The sequence below is a fragment of the Malus domestica genome, chromosome 02, assembly GCF_042453785.1.
Source record: "Malus domestica chromosome 02, GDT2T_hap1".
Lineage (NCBI taxonomy): Eukaryota > Viridiplantae > Streptophyta > Magnoliopsida > Rosales > Rosaceae > Malus > Malus domestica.
The window spans coordinates 9722870-9746667 of NC_091662.1; the positions used below are offsets into that span (position 1 = coordinate 9722870).

Consider the following 23798-nt stretch of genomic DNA (forward strand, 5'->3'; position numbering starts at 1 on the left):
TTCTCTCCTCCAATTTTTGTTCAAGAAAGTTTGAATTCAAACTAAAAACATTATTTTTAAAAATTCAACCAAACAGATTTTTGAAATTTTGAGACTTAAAAAGAATACTGTTTTTAAGTGATGTTATTTGAAAATTATTTTTAGGAACAACCAAAGTTTTTGGGTAGGATACCAAGCATGCCCTTACTTTTCCTAAGTTCTCCAAATCTCTCCTCTTGGCTTTAGATAGATTGGTGTGAAATTGTTAATGTGGTCATTTGTTATTGGCTACTTGCATGCTAAAGTAGAAAAATTCAAGCACCTAATCTATAGTGGTGGATATATGAGATAGGTTAACATAATGGATTAACCGTAATAATATAGTTCAAACTTTGCCATACATGAGAATTGAACAAAAAACTTTCAACTTACAAATTGAGAGAAATATATCTAGACAATAGTACTAAATGACTCATATTGAACTAATCTAAATATACACAAATATTAAAGGTAAGTTTTCTTTTATTCCAACGATATACTAAACTAATCTAAACTATAACTTTTAAAAGTGTTCTTCTTGGATTCGATGCTACAGAACCAAGAGAATCAATCTTCATGTCAAAGGAAAGGAGAACAGGAAAAATGAGATCGTTGTGGAAGAGATACAAAAAATTTCGAGTATTTTCGTTGCAGTGAAGCTATCGGGTTCGCAATATAGTGACATATATGATAGTGAGGTGTGCACTTACATCAAATGAGTTTCTTCACCGGATTTCCTTCCCTTTGGGGTGTTTTATGGCAAGGTTTAACAATATCGTTGCACGTTTGTTCTATAAGATTTAAACTTTGCTACAAAAGAGAGGAACACACCACTCTGTTTGACTTAGCCCCGCTAAAATCTGCAATAATAACAAAAGAGAAATTGAGTTAGTGATAATTAAATATTGATAATGGCTGATATAAAATCATTAATAACTATTTCTCCATAGTCGATGTCGGTGACATATTATTTTCTTCTTGGACATGGATCCTCTCCGGATCCAGTGATTCTAATCCACCAAGTTCAATTATCCGGGCTGTTAAAATTTAATTTAACGACTAAAGTTATTATAACTTTTAAATTGGACCCCTATTTGTAGCCGTTGGATCAAATTTCAACGGCCCCGATAATTGAACTTATGGATTAGGACCACTGGATCCAGAGAGGATCCATGTCCTTTCTTCTTTTACCATGAACATGTCAAATTCCAATGTTTTGTATATAACTAGGAATTATATCATCTTGGACAAATGTTTGGAATTAAGGTAACCTGTCAAATGTTTTGTTCAATGTTTGATAGCTTGATTTTCGACAAGTGGCTTCGAAATGGCGTGTGATTAAATCAGCTTCCAAACTATGACTTCAATGTCAATGTCGAAATAGGAATCACTCCGCATTCACTTTGTGGGGATTATAGAGATTTTCACATTTTAACCGTTCATCGTATATCGTGTGGTCAGTTTTTGTCAGTTATTATTTATGTTTATTGCACGATGCACGATAAATGACTAAGATTTAAGGATCCCTAAGATCCCCACAATTTGGATCCGGATGGGATCCAAATTTGTCAATGTCTTTAATTCCCTAAAAGGAGAACTCTTCGTGAATTCTCTGTCACATTAGGTTTTTGACTTAATATTTAATTATTTTATAGAGAAATGCCAAGAAGACTCTTTTACAGTAGAATTTTTTATGAATGCTCTGGCACGTCACAGTTTAACGTCATTTTCCCTACCAAAATTATTAAACATTGTGCAAAAAAAAAAAAAAAAAAACATGAGATAAGAGAGAGTCTATGGAGAATCTTCTTAACATTTCTCTGTTTTATAATGTGGCACAAAACTTAACGTTAATTGTGAGATGGTAGAGGGTCCAAAAGAGAGTTTTACTTTGAGAAGGTTGATTAGCATTATCTTCTTTTATATATTATTAATATAAAAATAATATTCTCACCATCTATTTGTATCATCATTACTACCATCTCTAATAAAAATAGAATCCACATGTGTTTGTGAATCCTAACTCTATTAGAATGACGGTACAAATAGATGGTAAGGATATTGCTACTTTCCCTTTTATTAATCTTTGGGAGTTTTAACAAAAAGCTTACGGTACTATTCACTTTAACGAAAAACCACATTTTTACACTAAAAAGTCAAACATGATATTATTCACTTTACCCTTTATTTGTCCTTATCCTTAAAACTCAAAGTTTTCAAGCTATTTTCATTAGTTTTCTTTAATCTTTTTGGTAAAGTGATGTCTGTCTTTTACCCAACTAACCTGAGTCTTAATCATTTACCTTCCCTTTCACACGCTTTAATTTCAGGGTTATTGTCTAATCACCCCTCAACTTTCATGCTATTCATTAACTTCTTAATTTTTTTAAGAGTAAATTGTAGCAATGGTTCCTCAACTAAAAATTCATTATCATTGGTCCCTCAACTCATCAAAACATGTAGCTATGGTCTTTTTCATCAATTTCGTCAAAATTTTGTCAAAATGAGTTGTGTTGGAATGACCATTGCTACAGTTGAGTTAAAGTTTTGAGTTAAAGTTGAGGAACCATTTCTCCAATTGGATTAAAGTTGAGGGATCATTGTAATAGATTTTTAATTGAGGGACCATAGTTGCACGTTGTAATGAGTTGAGGGATTAATGATAATGGATTTTTAGTTGATGGACCATTGCTCTAATTGAGTTAAAGTTGAGGGACCATTACTACAATTTGCTTTTTTTTTTTCAAACCATATTGATTAAATTCTAGAAAAATGATTTCTACACTTATTTACTTTTTTTTGCACACCTGTTAATTTATGTTTCTTTATTTTATTTAGACTTATCTAATTCGAAGGCAAAAAGTAAAGGTGCATAGAGCAAAAAAAAAAAAGAGGTGTGAAAATCATTTCTCATTTTCTATAGTATTTTATCACATTTTTGTTTATTTAATTTGTTATATCAATTATATGTCAATGTATTTTAGTCAAGCAATTTGCAAGTTCTCCTAATATTTTTATAGTATAGACATGCAAGATTATGTTTTTATACTAGAAACATGAGATGAGAGAGTCTATGAATAATCTTACTTTTGAGAGTCTTCTTAACATTTATCTGTTTTATAATGTTGGCATAAGAATTAATCTTAATATTTATCTATTTTATAATGTTGACACAAAAATTAACGTTAAATTGTGAGATGATAGAGAGTACACAAGAGAGTACTACTTTGAGAAGGTTGATTAGCATTATCTTCTTTTATATATTATTAATATAAAAATTGTTATTCTTACCATCTATTTGTATTAATGGAATCCACATATATTTGTGATTCTAACTTTATTAGAATGACGATACAAATAGATAGTAAATGTCCTGCTACTATCTTTTTGGTAAGGTGATGTCTGTCTTTTACCCAACCGACCCGAGTCTTAATCATTTACCTTCCCTTTCACACGTTTTAATTTCAGGTTATTGTCTAATCACCCCTCAACTTTCATGCTATTCATTAACTTCCTAATTTTTTCAAGCCATATTGATTAAATTATAGAAAAATGATTTCTACACTTATTTACTTTTTTTCGCACACATGTTAATTTATGTTTCTTTATTTTATTTCGAGTTATCTAATTCGAAAGTAAAAAGTAAAGATTCATAGAGCGAAAAAAAAGGATACGAAAATTATTTCTCATTTTCTATAGTATTTTATCATGTTTTTGTTTATTTAATTCGTTATATCAAATGTATGTCAATACATTTTAGTCAAACAATTTGCAAATTCTCCTAATATTTTTATAGTAAAGACATGCAATATTGTGTTTTTATACTAGAAACATGCACAATCATTTTTTTTAAATGTTAATGACAACTTTCAAAGACATACAAGTAAATGAAAATTGAAGGAGACTTGCATAAACTCAATGTTAACTCAACAAATATATGCGAAAAAATCGTAACTTCTTTTTTATCTAAGGATATGCTAATCTAATCTAAATTAATGTGAGAAAACTTAAACTTTAATATAGAAAATGGAGAATACTGCTATAATCAATTTGGTTAAGCGTCCCAAATCTACATAGAAAAGACAAAATCTTGGGTGGTAGAATCTTAGGAGTGAGAGATTTTTCAATGTGCCGGAAACACAGCTGGTACACTTAATGTTATAATACAAATGTTTGAATACTTAAAAAAAAAAAATTTCAACTACTTGTATTAGCAGACCGTATTTCTAGCACACTATAAAAATTGATCGAAGAGAGAGGTTGTATGCAATTATAAGTAATTAATGCTAGTGAGCAAGTATATTAAATAGAGGTTAACGTTGGATCATGATCCACAATTACAGCAAAAATATGGACATTTACAGCAAATTCTCAACTTTCATCTATCATCCCAACTTCCCAAAGTTTTCATAATTTTTTATTTTTGGAGAACAAGTTTTCATAATTTGTTTAAAGAATTGGACCCACTTGCCCACGATTTCGTCGGACAGTGATCAAATTTAAACAACCACTCAAGCTTTCCCAGCTTTCCATCTCTCTCTCTCCTCAGCTGCTGACTTTGGTGTGTGAGAAAGCGTCGCCGCCCACCCAATATAAGCCCACTTCATCACATTTCTCCGCTTCTTACTCATGCCTCCCAACCCAATTCGCCAAAACATCTGTTTCTCTCTCTAGAATCGTCTCAGCCATGGCGGCCGGGACTTGCAGAGCTTCTTACGGTTCCTCCGCCGCGCGTCTCTTACTCTCTTTTTTGGTATTGGATTGGGCTTCTCGGACCTGTTTCGGACTCGGGACGTACGGGTTCGATATCCACCACCGGTTCTCGGATCCCGTCAAGGCAATTCTGGGTTCCGATGAGCTGCCGGAGAAGGGGAGCGCCGAGTACTACGCCGCTATGGCCCACCGAGACCGCTTGATTCGGGGCCGGCATCTCTCCACCGCCGACGATCAAACGACGCCGCTTGCTTTCGAATACGGAAACATCACGTATCGGATTAGTGCGTTTGGCCAGTAAGCACTTTTCTCCTCTCTTTTTTACCTTAAAGTTCATATTTTTTTGGTGTTGAAATTGATGGGGTTTTTGTAATTGTTGATTTTTTCCTGCGATCCTGAATTTTTACAGAAAACCCATTAATTTGTTTAAATTTTTGCACAAAACCCAGATATTTGTTTCCTTTGAAGAAAATTATACGTAAAGTGTTTGAATTTTTGCTTTTTTGGGGTTGGAATTTCAGTCTGCATTATGCAAATGTATCTGTGGGGACGCCGAGCACATCATATCTTGTGGCATTGGACACGGGCAGCGATTTGCTCTGGTTGCCATGTGATTGCAGCAGCTGCGTCCGCGGCCTCCAGCTCTCGAATGGAGATGTATGTGATCTGAATTATTATGGATTTTGTTTGCCTTTCCTTGGTTATACTTATACAAGATTTTTGAATGAGATGCATTGTTTAGTTCAAAAGTTGGTTGCTTGGTGCTTTTGACTTGTCATTACTTGAGTTGTTCGCGGTTATGTTGGTTTGTGATAATTTCCAGTAGTTTGTGAAATTAGCTCTGGAATAAGTACTAAAACTATCGATTCAAGCATGTAACTTTATCATCGTCTGTGTTGACTGTTGAGTGAATTCAGTACTGCCGTGTCGTCTGTGTTGAGTGAATTCAGTACTGCCGTGTGTCTTTAGGGTTGGTGTTTGATCATGAAGGAATGCAAGTGTATTTGAATTTTAAGTGGGCAACAAAATAGCATCATTTTCTTGAAAGCCTTAGGTTGCATCGTAAATTTGTAGTGTTATTCATCAAAATACTGAGTTGCATCTGGTTTCTAAAACTATCTACCAGGCATAGTTTTAGAAGGACGGACTAAGATTGCTAGTGCATTTGGTCCCTATGTGGATCAATTGGGAAGATGCTCTTATTGTACTCATTTTGTTGACAATTAACTCTTGAGCTCTTCTATCAACCAGGTAATACAATTTGAAATCTACAGCCCTAATACGTCATCAACGAGCAAAAAGATTTCTTGCAACAACACATTTTGTTCACAACCCCAAAGCTGCGCTTCAGCAAGTAGTGCTTGCAATTACAGGATCGAGTATCTGTCTAATGAAACCTCATCTACTGGGGTCTTAGTAGAGGATGTTTTGCACCTATCTACCGACGATGCTCAACAAAAAGATGTACCTGCACGGATTGCCTTTGGGTGAGTTATTTTCTTCACTGCTTTACCACTAGAAAAATATAGGGTAGTCAATAAAAATTAGTGTATGCTGATTATATTATTCCTAAACATGCCAATTTTAATTGGTTAGCGCGCTTGTGATGTTTGTATGCTACTCTACTGCAGTTGTGGTAAGGACCAGACTGGTATATTTTTGGACGGAGCAGCTCCCAATGGTCTATTAGGGCTTGGTATGGAAGATGTATCCATTCCTAGCATTTTAGCAGGACAGGGCCTTGCTTTGAATTCATTTTCCATGTGTTTCGGACTTGACGGAATTGGGAGAATCAGATTTGGTGATAATGGAAGCCAAGGCCAAGCAGAAACACCGTTCAATCATGATAGCCAATCATAGTAAGTGCTCCCCCTAAATATCCATATGCTGATGTCAATTTTACTAGTTTTGCAAGTTAACTTCTTCAGTCTTTAATATCATCCCAGTTGTCCTAATCTTTTCTTGTTCGAACATGTTACCAGTCCAACTTACAACATTACTATCACTCAAATAGCCATCGGAAAAAGTGTTACCGATCTCGAATTCTATGCAATTTTTGACTCTGGTAGCTCATTTACATACCTAAACGATCCAGCTTACACGCAGATTACTGAGAGTGTGAGTACTTCAGATTTGGTTTTTCATATTATAACCTTTTGTATCTTCTTTATTGTATAGTCTTTGTAACTATTTGTCATTTTTCAGTTCAACTCCGTGCTTAAAAATAGTCGGCATCCAAAGGATTCAGATATTCCTTTTGAATATTGTTATGACATAAGGTAAATTCTATCAGAATACTAAACCTTGTATCAGTTCTCTTTCTGAGCCTTCAGGCACTGACTTAACTTCGTTTGCAGTCCAAATCAATCGGTGAACTTGACAATGAAAGGTGGAAAGCAGTATTCTCTCCTCGATCCACTGGTACCCGTGTCCAATTCGGTAAGTTACCACTTTTAGTATTTCTTATATATCCTGCTCCTACACCATGCCATGCTAAACCTTGCTATTCCAATCTCCAGGATGAATCCACAGGGTTCTATTGCCTGGGCGTCGTCAAAAGTGGAGATGTTAATATCATCGGACGTGAGTATCTCTTTCTAAATATCTTTCATTATCTTGCTGCAAAAGTTTTCATACACTTGATGTCTACGCAGATCATGTAATAGTTGATTTTAAAATCAGATTCATAAAACCATCGTAACAAATGGTTAAGGCCCTCGTACGGCCTTAACCATCACTGGCATTCAAATGAATTTGTACATGTTCAATGTTGCTTACAATGTGGATCTATTCCTGCAGAAAACTTCATGACGGGTTATCGCGTAATTTTTGACCGTGAGAAGATGGTATTGGGTTGGAAGGAATCCAACTGTGAGTCTTAATTCCACCATTGCAAATCAAACTTCGGCAAAACATTTTTCTCGTGATTCTTTTTCAGTGACAATAGCGTGACATTTTTCTTTTCAGGTTACAACGATGAGGAAACCGTCACTTTTCCCATCATCCCATCGAAATCTCCGACGGCCTCCCCCCGGAGCCTCAACCCGGAGGCCGCATCAGGGAGTACCAACAAATCTAGCATACCGGGATCAAATCATTCACCAAAATTGAAGAACTCTTTCACGACTGCAATCACCATTCTTCTTTTTGTATTTCTCGCTACTGTGTGATTATTTTTCGCCTTTCTGTAATATATCTAAAACCGTGAGGCATTTTGTTTTGGAGGTAGAATTTACACGGCGATTTTTGGTATATTATTCGTAGTTATAGCAACATGGCTTTGTACATATGATTTTTGTTATGACTACTGACCACAGACCGCAGATAATAAACATCTTTTTTTTTTTTTTGTTACAATAATAAATAGTTTTTGGTTTTTGGTTTATTCTTTGGAATCGAGATCCTTTTCAGATCTTGCAGTCCAGAGCCGATTGAATGAGAAATTTGAATCACTCATTTTAAATCCATGCCCTTCGTTATTTTACCCCGCTGGTTCCCTCATAGAAACCGAGGGTTCAGATCTCTTGCCTTTTTTTGAACGGTTCGGAATCGGATTACTTAGTCCGCCAACTCCGAAACTTCCACAACAACGCAAGCTTTCCCAGTTTTCCATCTCTCTCTCTCTCTCTCTCTCTTCCCGCAGCTGCTGACTTGACTTGGGTCTGTGAGAACGCGTCGCTTTAAAACCCGTTTCATCACATTTCTCTGTTTTTCACTCATGCCTCCCAACCCAATTCACCAAAACATCTGTTTCTCTCTCTAGAATCGTCTCAGCCATGGCGGCCTGGACTTGCAGAGCTTCTTACAGTTCCTCCGCCGTGCGTCTCTTATTGTCTGTTATAGTATTGGGCTGGGCTTCTCGGACCTGTTTCGGACTCGGGTCGTACGGGTTCGATATCCACCACCGGTTCTCGAATCCCGTCAAGGCAATTCTGGGTTCCGATGAGCTGCCGGATAAGGGTAGTGCTCAGTACTACGCTGCCATGGCCCACCGGGACCGATTGATTCGGGGCCGCCATCTCTCCACCGCAGACGATCAAACGACGCCGCTTGCTTTCGAATACGGAAACATCACTTACCGGATTAGTGCTTTTGGATAGTAAGCACTTTTCTCCTCTCTTTTTTACCTTAAATTTTTTTATTTTTTTATTTTTTATTTTTAGCAATGTCTTCTTAACTTTAATTGGTTGCAATTAGCGATGGGTAAATTCCCATTAGTTATAGGTAATCGTTAAGATAAATTAACGGTTAAGCTAATGAAATTTAAATCAACGGTTATAAGTGTTACTCGCGGTTATAAACGAGTACCCATTAAACCATTTATTTTAATATATGTAAAACTAAAAAAAATAAAAAATTAGTTTCTAACTAAATTTAGTATCTGAGACATATTTGGTTATAAAGTGCCATATATATATATATATATATATATATATATATATATATATAAAACACGCCTCACTTGATAGAAAAATATAGTTGATAGAATGGGTTAATGTTTAATATATGTGATTGAATATGCTAAAACATTAGAATGTTCGACAATTTTGTTTTGGAGTCTTTTGGAGCTTTGGCAAATTCAAGATAATGATTACCTTAAGTTTTTAAAAACATGTTATTGTCGACTGATGCATATATATATATATATATATATATATATATATATATATTTAATTGACCTCAAGTTTTCAATAAGTATTTGACCCAAAAATTAGAAATCAATTAAATGGCTTAGATCAATGAACATATGTTTCTAAATAAAAATCCAAATATTTATCAAATTAGCTTATTAGCAGACTAATGTGTACTTATGTATACAAGAATATTAATTAACCTACAACCATGTATGATTCTTGTAATAGATTGACCGTCAAATAATTGGGAGACATCGCATATATACATAAATAATATTACCGTTAATATAAAAATTCATGTTAAATGTATTTATAACAGTATTTAATTGTTAGAAAAAGAAAATTATAACAATTTTTTTTTTAATTTTCAAGTTGTTAAAAAAATAGGTAGACAGGTGAAAAAAGAGAGTAAACAGGTTAAAAATGGGTAAACGGGTAAGTGGTTATGGTTAAATGGGTATGCGATTATGAGTAAATGAGCATGCGGTTATGAGTATGGTTAACCGTTTATAAACGGTTATGGGTATGGGTATACCCGTTTATGTAAATACCCAACGGGTAAACGGTTATGCGGGTAAAAGTTTAAACGGTTATGGGTAAATAACCGCGGTTACTTGCCCGCCATAACCGTTGCCCATTCCTAGTTGCAATATACCTTCAATTAAAAATCCATTATTATTAGTTCCTCAACTTATCAAAACGTACAGCTATGGTCTCTCAACTAAAAATTCATTATCATTGGTCCCTCAACTTTAATACAAACGAAGAAATGGTCCCCAAACTTTAACCTGATTATAGCAATAGTCTTTCCAACGTAACTCATTTTGACAAAATTCTAATGAAGTTGACGAAAATGACCATAGCTACATGTTTTGATGAGTTTGAGGGACCCCAATTGTAGCAATGACCCTCCCAACATAACTTATTTGGAGAAAATTCTAACGAAGTTAACAAAAAAGACCATAACTACACATTTTGATGAGTTGACGGACCAATAATAATAAATTTTTAGTTGAGAGACCATTACTCCAATTTGATTAAAATTGAAGGAGCATTGCTACAATTTACTCTGTTTTTTTTGTGTTGAAATTGATGGGGTTTTTTTTTAATTGTTGAATTTTCCAACGGTAGGCAAGTGCCTTCGCCCATGAGCGGTAGGTCTCGGGTTCGAGACTTGGGAGCAGCCTCTCCATAAAATGGGGGTAAGGCTAGCCGACATTCACCTCTCCCAGACCCTGCGTAAAGCGGGAGCCTTGTGCACTGGGTACGACCTTTGTTGAATTTTCCAACGGTCCCGAATTTATTTTATTTTTTCTGAAAAAACCCATTAATTTGTTTAAATTTTTGCACAAAACCCAGATATTTGTTTCCTTAGAAGAAAATTATACATAAAGTGTTTGAATTTTTGCTTTTTTGGGGTTGGAATTTCAGTCTGCATTATGCAAATGTATCTGTGGGGACGCCGAGCGCATCATATCTTGTGACATTGGACACGAGCAGCAATATGCTGTGGTTGCCATGTGATTGCAGCAGCTGCGTCCGCGGCTTCCAGACCTCGAATGGACATGTATGTGATCTGAATTATTATGGATTTTGTTTGCCTTTTCTTGATTATACTTATACAAGATTTTTGAATGAGGTGCATTGTTTAGTTCAAAAGTTGGTTGCTTGGAGTTTTTGACTTGTCATCACTTGAGTTGTTCGCGGTTATGTTGGTTTGTGATAATTTCCAGTAGTTTGTGAAATTTGCTCTGGAATAAGTACTAAAACTATCGATTCAAGCATGTAAGTTGTAACTTTATCATCGTCTGTGTTGAGTGAATTCAGTACTGCCGTGCGTCTTTAGGGTAGGTAAACATCATGAAGGAATGCAAGTTTACTTGAATTTTAAGTGGGCAACAAAATAGCATCGTTTTCTCGAAAGTCTCATGTTGCATCATAAATTTGTAGTGTTATTCATCAAAATACTGAGTTGCATCTGGTTTCTAAAACTATCTACCAGGCATAGTTTCAGAAGGACGGACTAAGATTGCTAGTGCATTTGGTCCCTATGTGGATCAATTGGGAAGATGCTCTTAGGGTACTCATTTTGTTGACAATTAACTCCTGAGCTCTTCTTCTATCAACCAGGTAGTAGCATTTAAAATCTACAGCCCTAATACATCATCAACGAGCGAACAGATTTATTGCAACAGCGCATTTTGTTCACAACCCCAACGCTGCACTTCAGCAAGTAGTGCTTGCAAGTACAGGATCAAGTATCGGTCAAATAAAACCTCATCTACTGGGGTCTTGGTAGAGGATGTTTTGCACCTATCTACCGACGATGCTCAACAAAAAGATGTACCTGCACGGATTCCCTTTGGGTGAGTTATTTTCTTCACTACTTTACCACTAGAAAAATATAGGGTAGTCAACAAAAATTAGTGAGCATGCTGATTATATATTCCCAAACATGCCAATTTTAATTGGTTAGTGCGCTTGTGATGTTTGTATGCCTCTATTGCAGTTGTGGTAAGGACCAGACTGGTATATTTTTGGAAGGTACAGCTCCCAATGGTCTATTAGGGCTTGGTATGGGTGATGTATCCATCCCTAGCATTTTGGCAGGACAGGGCCTTGCTTTGAATTCTTTTTCCATGTGTTTCGGACTTGACGGAATTGGGAGAATCAGATTTGGTGATAATGGAAGCCAAGGCCAAGCAGAAACACCACTCAATCGTGAAAGCCATTCATCGTAAGTGCCCCCCCCTAAATATCCATATGCTGATGTCAAGTGTACTAGTTTCGCAAGTTAACTCCTTCAATCTTTAATATCATCCCAGTTGTACTAATCTTTTCTTGTTCGAATGTGTTACCAGTCCAACTTACAGCATTACCATCACTCAAATAGCCATCGGAAAAAGTGTTACCGATCTCGAATTCTATGCAATTTTTGACTCTGGTAGCTCATTTACATACCTAAACGATCCAGCTTACACACAGATTACTGAGAGTGTGAGTACTTCAGATTTGGTTTTTCATAATATTACCTTTTGTATCTTCTTTATTGTATAGTCTTTGTAACTATTTGTCATTTTTCAGTTCAACTCCGTGCTTAAAAATAGTCGGCGTTCAAAGGATTCAGATATTCCTTTTGAATATTGTTATTATGACATAAGGTAAATTCTGTCAGAACACAAAACCATATCAGTTTTCTCTTTCTGAGCCTTCAGGCACTGACTTAACTTCGTGTGCAGTACAAATCAAACGGTGAACTTGACAATGAAAGGTGGAAAGCAGTATTCTCTCCTCGATCCACTAGTAACCGTGCCCAATTGGGTAAGTTACCACTTTTAGTATTTCTTATATATCCTGCTCCTACACCAAGTCATGCTAAACCTTACTATTCCAATCTCCAGGATGAATCCACAGGGTTCTATTGCCTGGGCGTCGTCAAAAGTGGAGATGTTAATATCATCGGACGTGAGTATCTCTTTCTAAATATCTTTCATTATCTTGCTGCAAATATTTTCATACGCTTGATGTCTACGCAGATCATGTAATAGTTGATTTTAAAATCAGATTCATAAAACCATCGTAACAAATGGTTAAGGCCCTCGTACCGCCTTAACCATCACTGGCATTCAAATGAATTTGTACATGTTCAATGTTGCTTACAATGTGGATCTATTCCTGCAGAAAACTTCATGACGGGTTATCGCGTAATTTTTGACCGTGAGAAGATGGTATTGGGTTGGAAGGAATCCAACTGTGAGTCTTAATTCCATCATTGCAAATCAAACTTCGGCAAAACATTTTTCTCGTGATTCCTTTTTCAGTGACAATGGCGTGACATTTTTCTCTTCAGGTTACAACGATGAGGAAACCGTCACTTTTCCCATCATCCCATCGAAATCTCCGACCGCCTCCCCCGGGAGCCTCAACCCGGAGGCCACATCGGGGAGTCCCAACACATCTAGCATACCGGGATCAAATCATTCACCAAAATTGAAGAACTCTTTCACGACTGCAATCACCATTCTTCTTTTTGTATTTCTCGCTACTGTGTGATTATTTTTCGCCTTTCTGTAATATATCTAAAACTGTGAGGCATTTTGTTTTGGAGGTAGAATTTACACGGCGATTTTTGGTATATTATTCGTAGTTATAACAACAGGGCTTTGTACATATGATTTTTGTTATGACTACTGACCACAGACCACAGATAATAAACATCTTTTTTGTTTTTTTTTTGTTACAATAATAAATAATTTTTAGTTTTTGGTTTCTTCTTTGGAATCAAGACCCTTTCTAGATCTTGCAGTCCAGAGCCAATTGATTGAGAAATTTGGATCACTCATTTTAAATCCACGCCCTTCGTTATTTTACCCCGCTGGTTCCCTCATAGAAACCGAGGGTTCAGATCTCTCGCCCTTTCTTGAACAGTTTAGAATCAGATTACTTGGTCCGCCAACTCCAAACTGCAAGATCCGGAGTTGATCTGAACTCATTTCTTTGTACCAATCATTTTCCGGAGATCTCAAGTGCTAACTTGTTACTTAAAATCGTGCTAACCACTCATTTTGATTCACTTCACAATTATCAATTTTAAAAATTCATCTCAAGTAAAGTCATAACGAAAAGCATTCCGATTGAGCGATTTTTTGTAAACATTCTCTTTCAAGTTTCGGTAATACGAAAAACAATCAGTTCAAATCATGAAATATTGTAAAACAAGATCAAAAAGTGGTTCACATCGTATTAAATTACTAACTGATTAGCACCCGATGACAAAAATAAGGGTTACGCCAAAAATAAAACTCGAACATTTTCTCATTTTTACTTTCCAAATAACAATTTTCCGACCCAAAAAAAAGAATCGACAACAATATAACCAACTGCAGCTTAACTATCAGGGAGTTGACGAAGACGTCGAACGGACTTATCTTAATTTAGCAATGCTTTCATTTTTCTTAACCTTTGGTCCTTTTCTGTTTCTTCGCCGGATGAGCCAAGCTTGGGTCCTCCTGCTTATCTTTCTTTTCCTTCTTCCCTTTGGACTGCAAATTTTCTTCTTTGTTTGGCATCTTACCTTGTAAGGGCTGGGCTTTCATCTTGATCGATTTTATTAACGATGATTTCTCCATCTTTGACGGTGAAACATCAGATTTCACTTCCTTTTCTGGCACTTCTCGGTCTGCCTTTGACTGTCTCAGTGCTACCTGCCGAGCATAAGCGGCACTCCTGCAAACACCAAACCACAAATACATATAACTAAAACAGTTGCGGCCGATTAATTAAGTGGCACATATTAGGGCATATATTCGAAGCACCTTCTGATAACAAGTAAAAACTAGAGGGAGATACCTTTTGAACTGCGGATCTGTCGGATCCAGAGCAAAGCGAGATGAGGTGAAGAGTGCCGAAAACCGTGGATCTTCGAAATCAGCGGTTGGTATTTTCTCCTCTTCTAGAGCCTCTTTACCCTTCTTTCCCTTGGTCTTTTTACGTTTCAAATTGTAGCCCTTAGGCCCTGCATCTGCTCCGTTGTCATCAGCAAGTAATAGCTCGAGCTCATTTCTGCTTGCTTCAGCTTCCTTATCATCTTGCTGTTGCTTTTTATCCTTTTTACTTTTACCTTGAGATCCTTTTTTAGTTTTTTCGACTGAAGGCTCTTCCATAAAGAAATCATCTGGTCCATCTGCTGCCTCATGATCACTGTCACTACTCTCATCCTCTGATGAGTCCTTCGATTTATTTTTCCTATTCTTCCTTTTCTCACTTCTTTTTCTGAGATAGGACTCCCAAACTGTTTCTGATCCCTTATCTTTCTTTTCTAGGATGCGCTTGCTTATATCCTCTAAGCCAGTATTAAAAGTGATCTCCATATCCTGGTCGTTGTCTTCACCGTCTCCTTCTGATGCATCTTCATCTCCTTCTCCTCCTTCTCCATCTCCATCTCCAGACAGGAGTAAAGCACGGTACATATCTCGTTTTTTACTCTTTTTATCAGTCTTGTCCTCTGCAGCATCATCATTCTCCTCCTCATCACTTTCACTCTCATCAGAAGCCAAATACTCCTTCAGTTCCAATTCAGAAAGCTACAAGTAAACCAACGTCAGATTAGCTAGAAGCAAGCTGTACAAGAAGAAGTTGTGTTTGTTTTTAACATAAGTTTATAGCTGATAGTTTTGAGTTGCCCTTTCCATCTACCTCGTGATTTCTATTGTTTATTCAGATCAGGGTGACAGAATGCCCATTCAATCCTCAATCATGAAAGATATGAATGCATGGTGCTAGATATGAACTCTATTATTAACAAATAAAATGCAAGTAATGTTCACTTATATAAAATTCCCCTACCTGATCATCAGTGAATTTCCGTTTCAAGGTCTTGCGTCCAGGCTCATCCTCATCCCAAGAAATATCAATTTTACTATGTTGCAGAGCTTGAGTCTGGAAATCCAAACCCCCGTAGCTTGCAGGTACCTGAAAGCCAAAGACTTCACAATCACTCCTCCATTTACGAGAAAATTCATTTTATTTCCTTTTTGTTTCACATTCCATAAAAGAAGCATAAAAATACACGATTTGCTCTCTAAAACTTATAAGTGACTGGTTGAAACATATACCTCTGTTGCAACATCACGGGGTGGGTGTTTAAACTCCATCGAGTCAGGGATGAACCTTAAATCAAGTTTATTCGATGATCTTTCAAACTCAACTCCATCACAATTTTTGTACAGGTAATCCGCTGTGGCAATTGAGTCACATTCAACAACAGCAAAATAATACCTGGAAATAAAGTTATATCCACAATCGATAAATGAAAATATACTTTAGAGACAAAAGATAAAATCATTATCACAAAATAACAACAATTAACCACCTTAGCCTGCTTTTCTCATAAGCCCGCATTTTCTGCGCAATAAGCTCCTCATCCTCATCGTCGGTGTCATCATCTTCATCACTTTTCTCATTTTCGTCATCAAATAAGCCAACAGGACCATGAAGTTCTTCCTCTTTCATACGCTGGAGTCCAAACTCAGACGGATAGACAGTTACAGACTTCATTTCTCCACCTTTCGGAAGAAATGACCTCAACACTGCATACAAGTCAACAGCCTACACGAAACACAATGGAACTCTCAGTTACTGATAAATCCCTACAAAAGGAGCTTATAGACAAATTAACAGTCCGAAACTCCAAATGCTCTCTCGAACATCTAATACAAAGTATGCAGTCCAAAAATTACACTATTTTACGAGAATAAACTTACTGCTCAAATTTCAAAGAGAAATCACACGATCTCCGGACCCAATGGTACAAAGATAAAAAAATATTTGCTTTTACAATGTGTCACTAAATTAAGTGTAGAATGAATTCAATCATGAGCTTGAAAAGGCATACCTTCACATGCCTCCAATCCAGATTAACAATTGCAAGTCTGTGAGTCTCCTTCTCAATTTCCGGTATATCTTCCGCCTGCTCGTAAATTTAATCAATTAACCAAAATGTAGCAACATTTTCTTCCAAATTACGATTAATTAAGCTTATATTATACTCACAAAAGCAATTAATAAAAATTACCTCAATTCCAGGCGCGCCGTCCTCCAAAACAACCTCCTCATCTTCATATCCGTCATCGGTGTCGGTATCTGTATCCGTCGCCGTCTCCGAGCCACCACTGGCCACGTCATCTTCCGATTCCTCCACCTCCTCACTCTCTTCCTCCTCCTCTTCCTTTTCCTTTTCCTCTTTCGATTTGGTCTTATCTTCGTCTTCCGCTTTGGACTTGGCCTTATCTCCGTCGTCCTCCTCCTCCATCCTGTAGTACTGCCGCAGTGAGTTGCCCTCCTCGAGCTTCTTCGGCTTGCCTCGCTTGTCCAGCGGCGCCGACGACGAGCTGAATCGCTTGTCCGTGAACATCCGGTCGAACCGCGAGTCGATCTCGACCTTCGCCTTGTGCTTGGGAACGTTCTGGAACCTTGGGTCCCAGTGCACGGACGAAAACCGAGGATCGGCGATGATGTTCTCATCGTCGCCCTTGGATTCTTTGAGCTTGTTCTTTATCTTGTTTTTCTTGTTCTTCCCCATGGTGGCGGCGTAGGCGGTTGTTGCTTGGCGGTTGAAGGTGGCGCGGGTCACGGCGGGTATGGGATGTCAGTGGCGGTCTGATTCGGGGCTTAAGCTTTAAAGTTCCTCCTCCTCCTAGGGTTTAAGTTAAACAAAAAAAAAAAAATGTAAGATAAAAGGAATATTCAGTAGAATTGTGGTGGACTATGATGAGGCCCACTGGAAATTGAAAGCCCAACTTGAAATTCAACTTAAAGTCCAAGTTGTACGATGGTCCTCTTCAATAATTTGGGCTTTTAGTCTATCTCAACCCAAATTTGAGAAGCTAGGCCGTATCATCGCACGTCCAGAGTTGTTTATGTCACGTGACGGGGTTGAGTTTTAAAAATTTCAAATTGAGGCAAGTTAGAGTGTGATATGTACGTGTTGTACAGGTTAACCTATATCGTTATTATCTAGACGGATGTCAAAAGTCGTTAAGCAATAAAACGTGCTTGGCAAATTGGTCGGAAAATTTTGATCATCCACAAGATAGATACCACATACGTATTTACAATCATTGCATTTAATTCTAGTAGAACGTATTAAGGGCTTTTGAAGCGATGTGTGTGTTTTGTTTATAGAGTCAATGACAATAATATAAATAAGTTGAAGTTTGATAGAACCTACGACTATTTCTTCATAACCGAAAATCTATAAAGAAATAGTTTCCTACTTTATAAAGAAACAGTTGCTGGTGCCACCTGCCAACTATGCATATGGGCTCGAAACTTCACATTTTCTAAATTATTGTAATAATTTTAAACCCTTCCACTCTTCTCCTTAATAACAATAAATTTATAAAAATAAAATATAAAATTGCCGGTGCCACCAACTTCAACTTATTTACGATACCGCCATCACCGAAACTTCATAAATATAACTAATTTGAATGATATTATAATCCCATCTCGTTTGGCTGAAGTTGTTGGGATTTCAAATTGACCATTCCAAGTACCAAATTTATAATCCAGTCAAATCCAATCCAATGCAATCAAGGCTAATAGCATATCTGGGAAATTATTTATCCATTATTTTTTAAATTTCCCATTTGCTAAAATTAGGTTAGGTAAGCGATCCAATACTTCAGCGAATTATTTCAGAATAATTAAAAAGAATTGAGAGACAAGGTTGTTGGGATGGACTAAAGTTAGTTAATTATGTCTCAAACATAAGTAATAAAGCTGTAGACGTTGATTTCAAGCTAATTGACTCCCTCAGAATTAACAACTTTTGATGTCTCAACCCTAACCACTTCATAATTCACACATCCTTTTTTTTTCTGTTAAATCAACACAATGATTGGATTTTGGTTTGTTTCGCGTAACGCGGGTTTTCTTAAAACTAAAAACGAGCCCAAAGTACGTACTAGATGATTCTGAATCGACCTAAAAACTCAAAATACGTGATAGAACGAAGATATGAGGTGGAAATGAAAACTAATGAGTTGAGGAGCAGGGAAGAACTGTGTTGATGGAGCATGATGATGCATGCATAAGCTTTAAAAGAAATGAAATAAATAAAATTAGAACCACCACGGGATCGCTCAGTGGTTAAGGACGAATTTCATGCTCATATTTTATACGGCACATTTTGGATTTAATTTCTGGCATTGGTGAATCACATGATGGTGTCTAAGGAGGCTAAAATGCTTATGTAAGTCTCTCAATCCCAAAAAAAGTAAACTGATATAGCAAAGCCACTAGCTAATCTCCTTTTTAAAAGAAAAAAATTAAAATAAAATTAGGAGTACCTACCATACCATGCAGAAGGGTTTTATTTGGTTATTAAATTGGAGAATATTCGTTGTAATTGTTGGATTGGAACAATTGTTGGTTTGCAGAATCTTCTCCTTCAAATTTGGTCTTGAGAATCTTTTGGTTTTGTGTTTTTTATGTATTAAAACATCATAATTAACTCCTTGAATTAAAAGTAAATAATCATGTGCCATGTTTGATCATTAACACCTTGACAATCAATAAAAATTATTGAGTTCACTTTATAGCATGATGGAAATTTAATTAGTAAAAACAAACAAATCATGTTTTACGGTATTCCTTGATCAGTGGGACACTGAGATTTGAACGTGGGATGTTCTCGAACATTTAAACCGAGGTTTAAAGGTGCAAAAGAAAAAAAAATTGATATCCTATGGCCCCCATTAGCCCATTCATTGGTCAATCTCATACAAACTAAAGGTCTTAATCTCTTTCTTTCTCTCTTGAACGGTCATTCATTGGTCAATCTCATACAAACTAAAGGTCTTGATCTCTTTCTTTCTCTTTTAAACGGTCCGAGTTACTCTATCCGTCAACTTTGAACTACGAGATCCGGAGAGGATGTGAATTACAAAAGAACGATGTGATGGCAATTGTCTTGTAGTAAGGTGCCTTTGCCTTCATAATTACTTCTCAACATCCATCTTAACTAATTCATTCCTTAGGGCCACCATCATATTAGTAACAGCCTCTGCCTCTCTCTCCCTCCGGCCCCCCCCCCCCCCCCCCCGCTACGTCTCTCTCCCTCTCCCTCTCTATAAATAAAACACTAATCCATTTTCATTTCCCACAAAGTTAAGAGAGTTAAGCAAGAGAGTTCTAAACCTCTAAAAATGGCTTTCAATCTAGCATTCTTGAGCTCAATCTTCATCATCCTTTCGGTATTTTCTGCAGTGACTAACGCGTTGAGCTCGAATTACTACGATAAGAGCTGTCCCAATGTCGATCAAATCGTTTCTAATGCCGTCAAGCAGGCGACATCCAACGACAGAACTGTCCCCGCTGCTCTACTCCGGATGCACTTCCACGACTGCTTCATTAGGGTACATACATATTTTTCGGTACAACTAGTTTTCGACAGTTGAAACACATTGGTTGGTTGATTAAGTTTAACTCAAGGTGTTTGTTTTGTTTACAGGGCTGTGATGCATCTGTGCTGTTGAACTCCAAGGGAGGCAACAAAGCTGAGAAAGATGGGCCACCAAATATTTCTCTGCATGCGTTTTATGTCATTGACAATGCAAAGAAACAAGTGGAGGCTTCTTGCCCTGGTGTCGTTTCATGTGCTGATATCTTGGCTTTGGCAGCAAGGGATGCTGTTGTGCAAGTAAGCTTTTCGAAACCAGGGGAGATTCTGTTGCGTAATATGCACAAACAGAACCGGTTGCAAGCGTTTAATAAAAATAGAACTACCGTACACACTAGCCATATATAAACCACGGTTTAGTGCTCCTCCAGTTATATTTTTTATTGGAAGTTTAAAACCGGTTTCTGTTTATTCATATTTCCCGAAAGTAAAACAATAGAGGTGTAAAATTTTATACCACTTACTGAATGTGTTATCAATGTTACAGTCCGGAGGTCCGAACTGGGCTGTGCCGAAAGGACGAAAGGATGGAAGAACATCGAAGGCTAGCGAGACCGTGCAGCTGCCGGCTCCAACCTTCAACATATCTCAACTGCAGCAGAGCTTCTCGCAGAGAGGTCTGTCCTTGAACGACCTGGTGGCTCTTTCAGGTAAAACAATCCTCAAAATTTCAATTGTTATTTCGTATCTGTAATTTATCGAAGAAGAAACGAAAGAGACTAACTTCCGATGCATCTGCAGGAGGGCACACTCTAGGGTTCTCCCACTGCTCATCGTTCCAAAACAGAATCCACAACTTCAACGCCACACACGACTTTGATCCAACACTGAACCCGTCCTTTGCTGCAAATTTGAAGAATACGTGTCCCATCAAGAACAGGCCGAAGAATGCCGGTGCCACCATGGATCCTTCTACAACCACCTTTGATAATACATACTTCAAGTTGATCCTCCAAGGGAAGAGCTTGTTTTCTTCGGATCAAGCTCTGCTCAGTTTTCCGAAGACTAAAGGTTTGGTTACTAAGTTTGCCTCCTCAAAACAAGCGTTCTTAGACGCTTTCGTGAATTCTATGATAAAGATGAGCAGCATTAATGGTGGGCAAGAGATCAGGAAGGACTGCAGGGTAGTAAATTAATCGAGAGCCGGCAAGCTTAGTTTCAGTTGATTCTAAAAACATGAGAACCTGGAAATCAATTAAATAGGTGGTTCTCTATCATTTCCTTTCGTGTTTTGAGAGATTTGAGATAGAAATTGTTTGTGTGTGCTGTGTTTCATAATGTTTGAAAGGATCTTGTTACAACAAAATCCTGCAATAAATTGTAACAAAAATCCTACTATAAATATGAAGTATTCAGTTGAAGGGCAACGACGTTTTCTTGTATGAAACTTAAGGTAAACTCCCAACAATGCATGAAACCGGTGTATATCAACCCTTTTCAGAACGAATATGAACAGACGATGCTCATTACAGTATGCTCGTATAGGTCAAGTGTGTTGATGCACAAAATTGGGTCGATCTTAGACCAACGTAAATCCGACTATGAATCACACAAACGCACAAGAATACAAAGATATATCGTGGTTCACCTCAAGTTGAGGCTACGTCCACACTGGTGTTGATTCCGTTTCACTATGTAAATGAATGTTGAATATACATGGAGGCTATAGAGGCAGTGTTTGCTCTCTTTGCTATTCTGTTTGCTCTCCCGTTTCCCCTCTGTTTGTTTCCCTTTCTTCTTAAGTGAGTGTGAGGGAGCCCTTTTATAGAATAAGGGCTTCCTCCCCTCTTACATGAATCATGGGCTAAGTAATGAAGCCCAAATACTGAGGCCCAATATATGGTATAACAGGAGTCCCCCAAGTCTTTAGTTAAGAGTGTCTTTTAGCTGGAGACTTCAAATCCAATCTGTTTGTACTATACTTGATCAATCCCGAAACTACTGAGCATCGGTCAACGTTATACCATCAAGGACCCAGAAGAGTTTCCCTCCAACTAGAAGGCCAATCACAACGCAACACGTGTCGACATCAGAAGCCAATCATAGCGCGACACGTGTCAACATCAAAAGCCAATCACAACACGACACTTGTCAATGTCAAAACAAAGCTAGAAACTCTCCTCTATAAAAGGAGATCATTCTCCCACAATATTTCCTAATGTCATTTGTACTAAATCATTCACTAATACTCACAAAATGAGAGCTTGAACCAATGTACTTGTGTAAACCCTTCACAATTAATGAGAACTCCTCTACTCCGTGAACGTAGCTAATCTGGATGAACCACATACATCTTGTGTTTGCTTCCTTGTCTCTATCCATTTACATACTTATCCATACTAGTGACCAGAGCAATCTAACGAAGGTCACAAACTTAACATTTTCTGTTGTACCAAAGTCCCCACTAATTTTGTGCATCAACACATTCCATGTGCGGGTTAAAGTGACTAGATGTCGTCAAGAACTAGTACTCGACATGAGACGATGCTTAACATGAAGCAATACTCAGCTAGAGGTAGCACACATTGCGAGGCTGCTCGGCTAGAGGCAATGCTCGCAGCGAGGCGGTTGCTCGGCTGGAGGCGGTGCTCGTTGCGAGACGGCTCATCTTTTGGCGTTCTTCATTGCAAGTATGCACTCGACGCAAAGCCTCGCCATACCACATCCACTACTTTGTCAACAACAAAAGTATCTCATATCATCAAGGTCGAACGAACTCTTGATTTGATAGACTTGTTTTGACCCTCAAATTCTTGAGTCGACCTTATACTCTGGAGGAAACCAGAAAACCCTCTAGCCCAGTTCAAGAATAAGCCTGTGGAAAGTTACTTCTTCAAAAGCAAAAGTATCTCATATCATCTATTCTCCATGTCCTTTTCTTTATCCTTGTTGATGTTTATAGAACAAGGAGAATGAGAACAATCAGTCGGAACACGAGATCAAACCTTCGATCTGAGACTGACTGCTTGGAACTCTAATTGCTTACTTTGTCTGTCACCTCTTTTGGCAGATCTCCTCGCTCGGATACTTGGGGGACTCCTACTATAGGGTTTGTATTGCGCTTGACCAAGCCCGAAACTACAAGTAAGCTTCAAGTGAAATTGATACGTTACCTTGTGCATCTCCATCGGTTAAAGATACCACCCCTGGATGGAGGAAAAGTACTTCCAGAGAAGATGCCACATCTACCTATAAGACAGATAAGGCAGGTGAAAACGATACCACATTTCGGTACTTAGAAGTTTCGTGATTGCTCAATGGCTTGGATCTTGCAAGTCCTCAACCGAGGACCTTCCCTCACTCGTGAACTTAGGGGAGCACTGTTTGTACCATACTTGACCAATCCAGAAACTACTGAGCACCGATCAACGTTATACCGTCAAGGATCTACAAGAATTTCCCTCCAACCAGGAGACCAATCACAGCACGACATGTGTCGACATCAAAGGCCAATCATAACACGACACGTG

General features: G+C 37.6%; 4 protein-coding genes across 4 annotated transcripts; 3 read left to right on the forward strand and 1 right to left on the reverse strand.

The window, feature by feature from the left end:
- Positions 1-4346: 4346 nt before the first annotated feature.
- Positions 4347-8078, forward strand: LOC103418284 (aspartyl protease family protein 1-like). The gene is made up of 10 exons (XM_029090342.2): positions 4347-5028; positions 5253-5388; positions 5983-6218; positions 6363-6590; positions 6714-6849; positions 6937-7010; positions 7089-7170; positions 7251-7314; positions 7531-7602; positions 7699-8078. The coding sequence occupies exons 1-10, from the start codon at positions 4706-4708 to the stop codon at positions 7899-7901; spliced, it is 1554 nt and encodes a 517-aa protein (XP_028946175.1). The 5' UTR covers positions 4347-4705; the 3' UTR covers positions 7902-8078.
- On the forward strand, positions 8017-13498 carry LOC103455953 (aspartyl protease family protein 1). The gene is made up of 10 exons (XM_029090334.2): positions 8017-8830; positions 10797-10932; positions 11496-11731; positions 11875-12102; positions 12227-12362; positions 12450-12526; positions 12605-12686; positions 12767-12830; positions 13047-13118; positions 13216-13498. The coding sequence occupies exons 1-10, from the start codon at positions 8508-8510 to the stop codon at positions 13416-13418; spliced, it is 1557 nt and encodes a 518-aa protein (XP_028946167.2). The 5' UTR covers positions 8017-8507; the 3' UTR covers positions 13419-13498.
- A 588-nt stretch (positions 13499-14086) lies between these two features.
- On the reverse strand, positions 14087-17577 carry LOC103455964 (pre-rRNA-processing protein esf1). The gene is made up of 7 exons (XM_008395580.4): positions 16939-17577; positions 16759-16833; positions 16237-16472; positions 15980-16142; positions 15711-15836; positions 14715-15448; positions 14087-14591 (listed from the first exon to the last, which is right to left on the reverse strand). Exons 1-7 carry the CDS (start codon positions 17443-17445, stop codon positions 14321-14323), a joined length of 2112 nt encoding a protein of 703 aa, XP_008393802.2. The 5' UTR covers positions 17446-17577; the 3' UTR covers positions 14087-14320.
- Positions 17578-19903: 2326 nt separating this feature from the next.
- LOC103455972 (peroxidase 64) lies at positions 19904-21695 on the forward strand. The gene is made up of 4 exons (XM_008395591.4): positions 19904-20284; positions 20380-20568; positions 20816-20978; positions 21070-21695. The coding sequence occupies exons 1-4, from the start codon at positions 20075-20077 to the stop codon at positions 21462-21464; spliced, it is 957 nt and encodes a 318-aa protein (XP_008393813.2). The 5' UTR covers positions 19904-20074; the 3' UTR covers positions 21465-21695.
- The last annotated feature ends 2103 nt before the right edge of the window (positions 21696-23798 follow it).

Excerpts from the sequence above, each read along its gene's own strand:
- LOC103418284 (XM_029090342.2), top strand. The coding sequence starts at position 4,706 with ATGGCGGCCGGGACTTGCAGAGCTTCTTACGGTTCCTCCGCCGCGCGT. Across the intron at positions 6,591-6,713 it reads AATCATGATAGCCAATCATA|TCCAACTTACAACATTACTA; the intron begins GTAAGTGCTCCC and ends ACATGTTACCAG. Across the intron at positions 7,315-7,530 it reads AGATGTTAATATCATCGGAC|AAAACTTCATGACGGGTTAT; the intron begins GTGAGTATCTCT and ends CTATTCCTGCAG.
- LOC103455953 (XM_029090334.2), top strand. The coding sequence starts at position 8,508 with ATGGCGGCCTGGACTTGCAGAGCTTCTTACAGTTCCTCCGCCGTGCGT. Across the intron at positions 10,933-11,495 it reads TCCAGACCTCGAATGGACAT|GTAGTAGCATTTAAAATCTA; the intron begins GTATGTGATCTG and ends TCTATCAACCAG. Across the intron at positions 12,831-13,046 it reads AGATGTTAATATCATCGGAC|AAAACTTCATGACGGGTTAT; the intron begins GTGAGTATCTCT and ends CTATTCCTGCAG.
- LOC103455964 (XM_008395580.4), bottom strand. The coding sequence starts at position 17,445 with ATGGGGAAGAACAAGAAAAACAAGATAAAGAACAAGCTCAAAGAATCC. Across the intron at positions 16,473-16,758 it reads TGGATTGGAGGCATGTGAAG|GCTGTTGACTTGTATGCAGT; the intron begins GTATGCCTTTTC and ends TGTTTCGTGTAG. Across the intron at positions 16,143-16,236 it reads TATGAGAAAAGCAGGCTAAG|GTATTATTTTGCTGTTGTTG; the intron begins GTGGTTAATTGT and ends CTTTATTTCCAG.
- LOC103455972 (XM_008395591.4), top strand. The coding sequence starts at position 20,075 with ATGGCTTTCAATCTAGCATTCTTGAGCTCAATCTTCATCATCCTTTCG. Across the intron at positions 20,285-20,379 it reads TCCACGACTGCTTCATTAGG|GGCTGTGATGCATCTGTGCT; the intron begins GTACATACATAT and ends TTTTGTTTACAG. Across the intron at positions 20,979-21,069 it reads CGACCTGGTGGCTCTTTCAG|GAGGGCACACTCTAGGGTTC; the intron begins GTAAAACAATCC and ends ATGCATCTGCAG.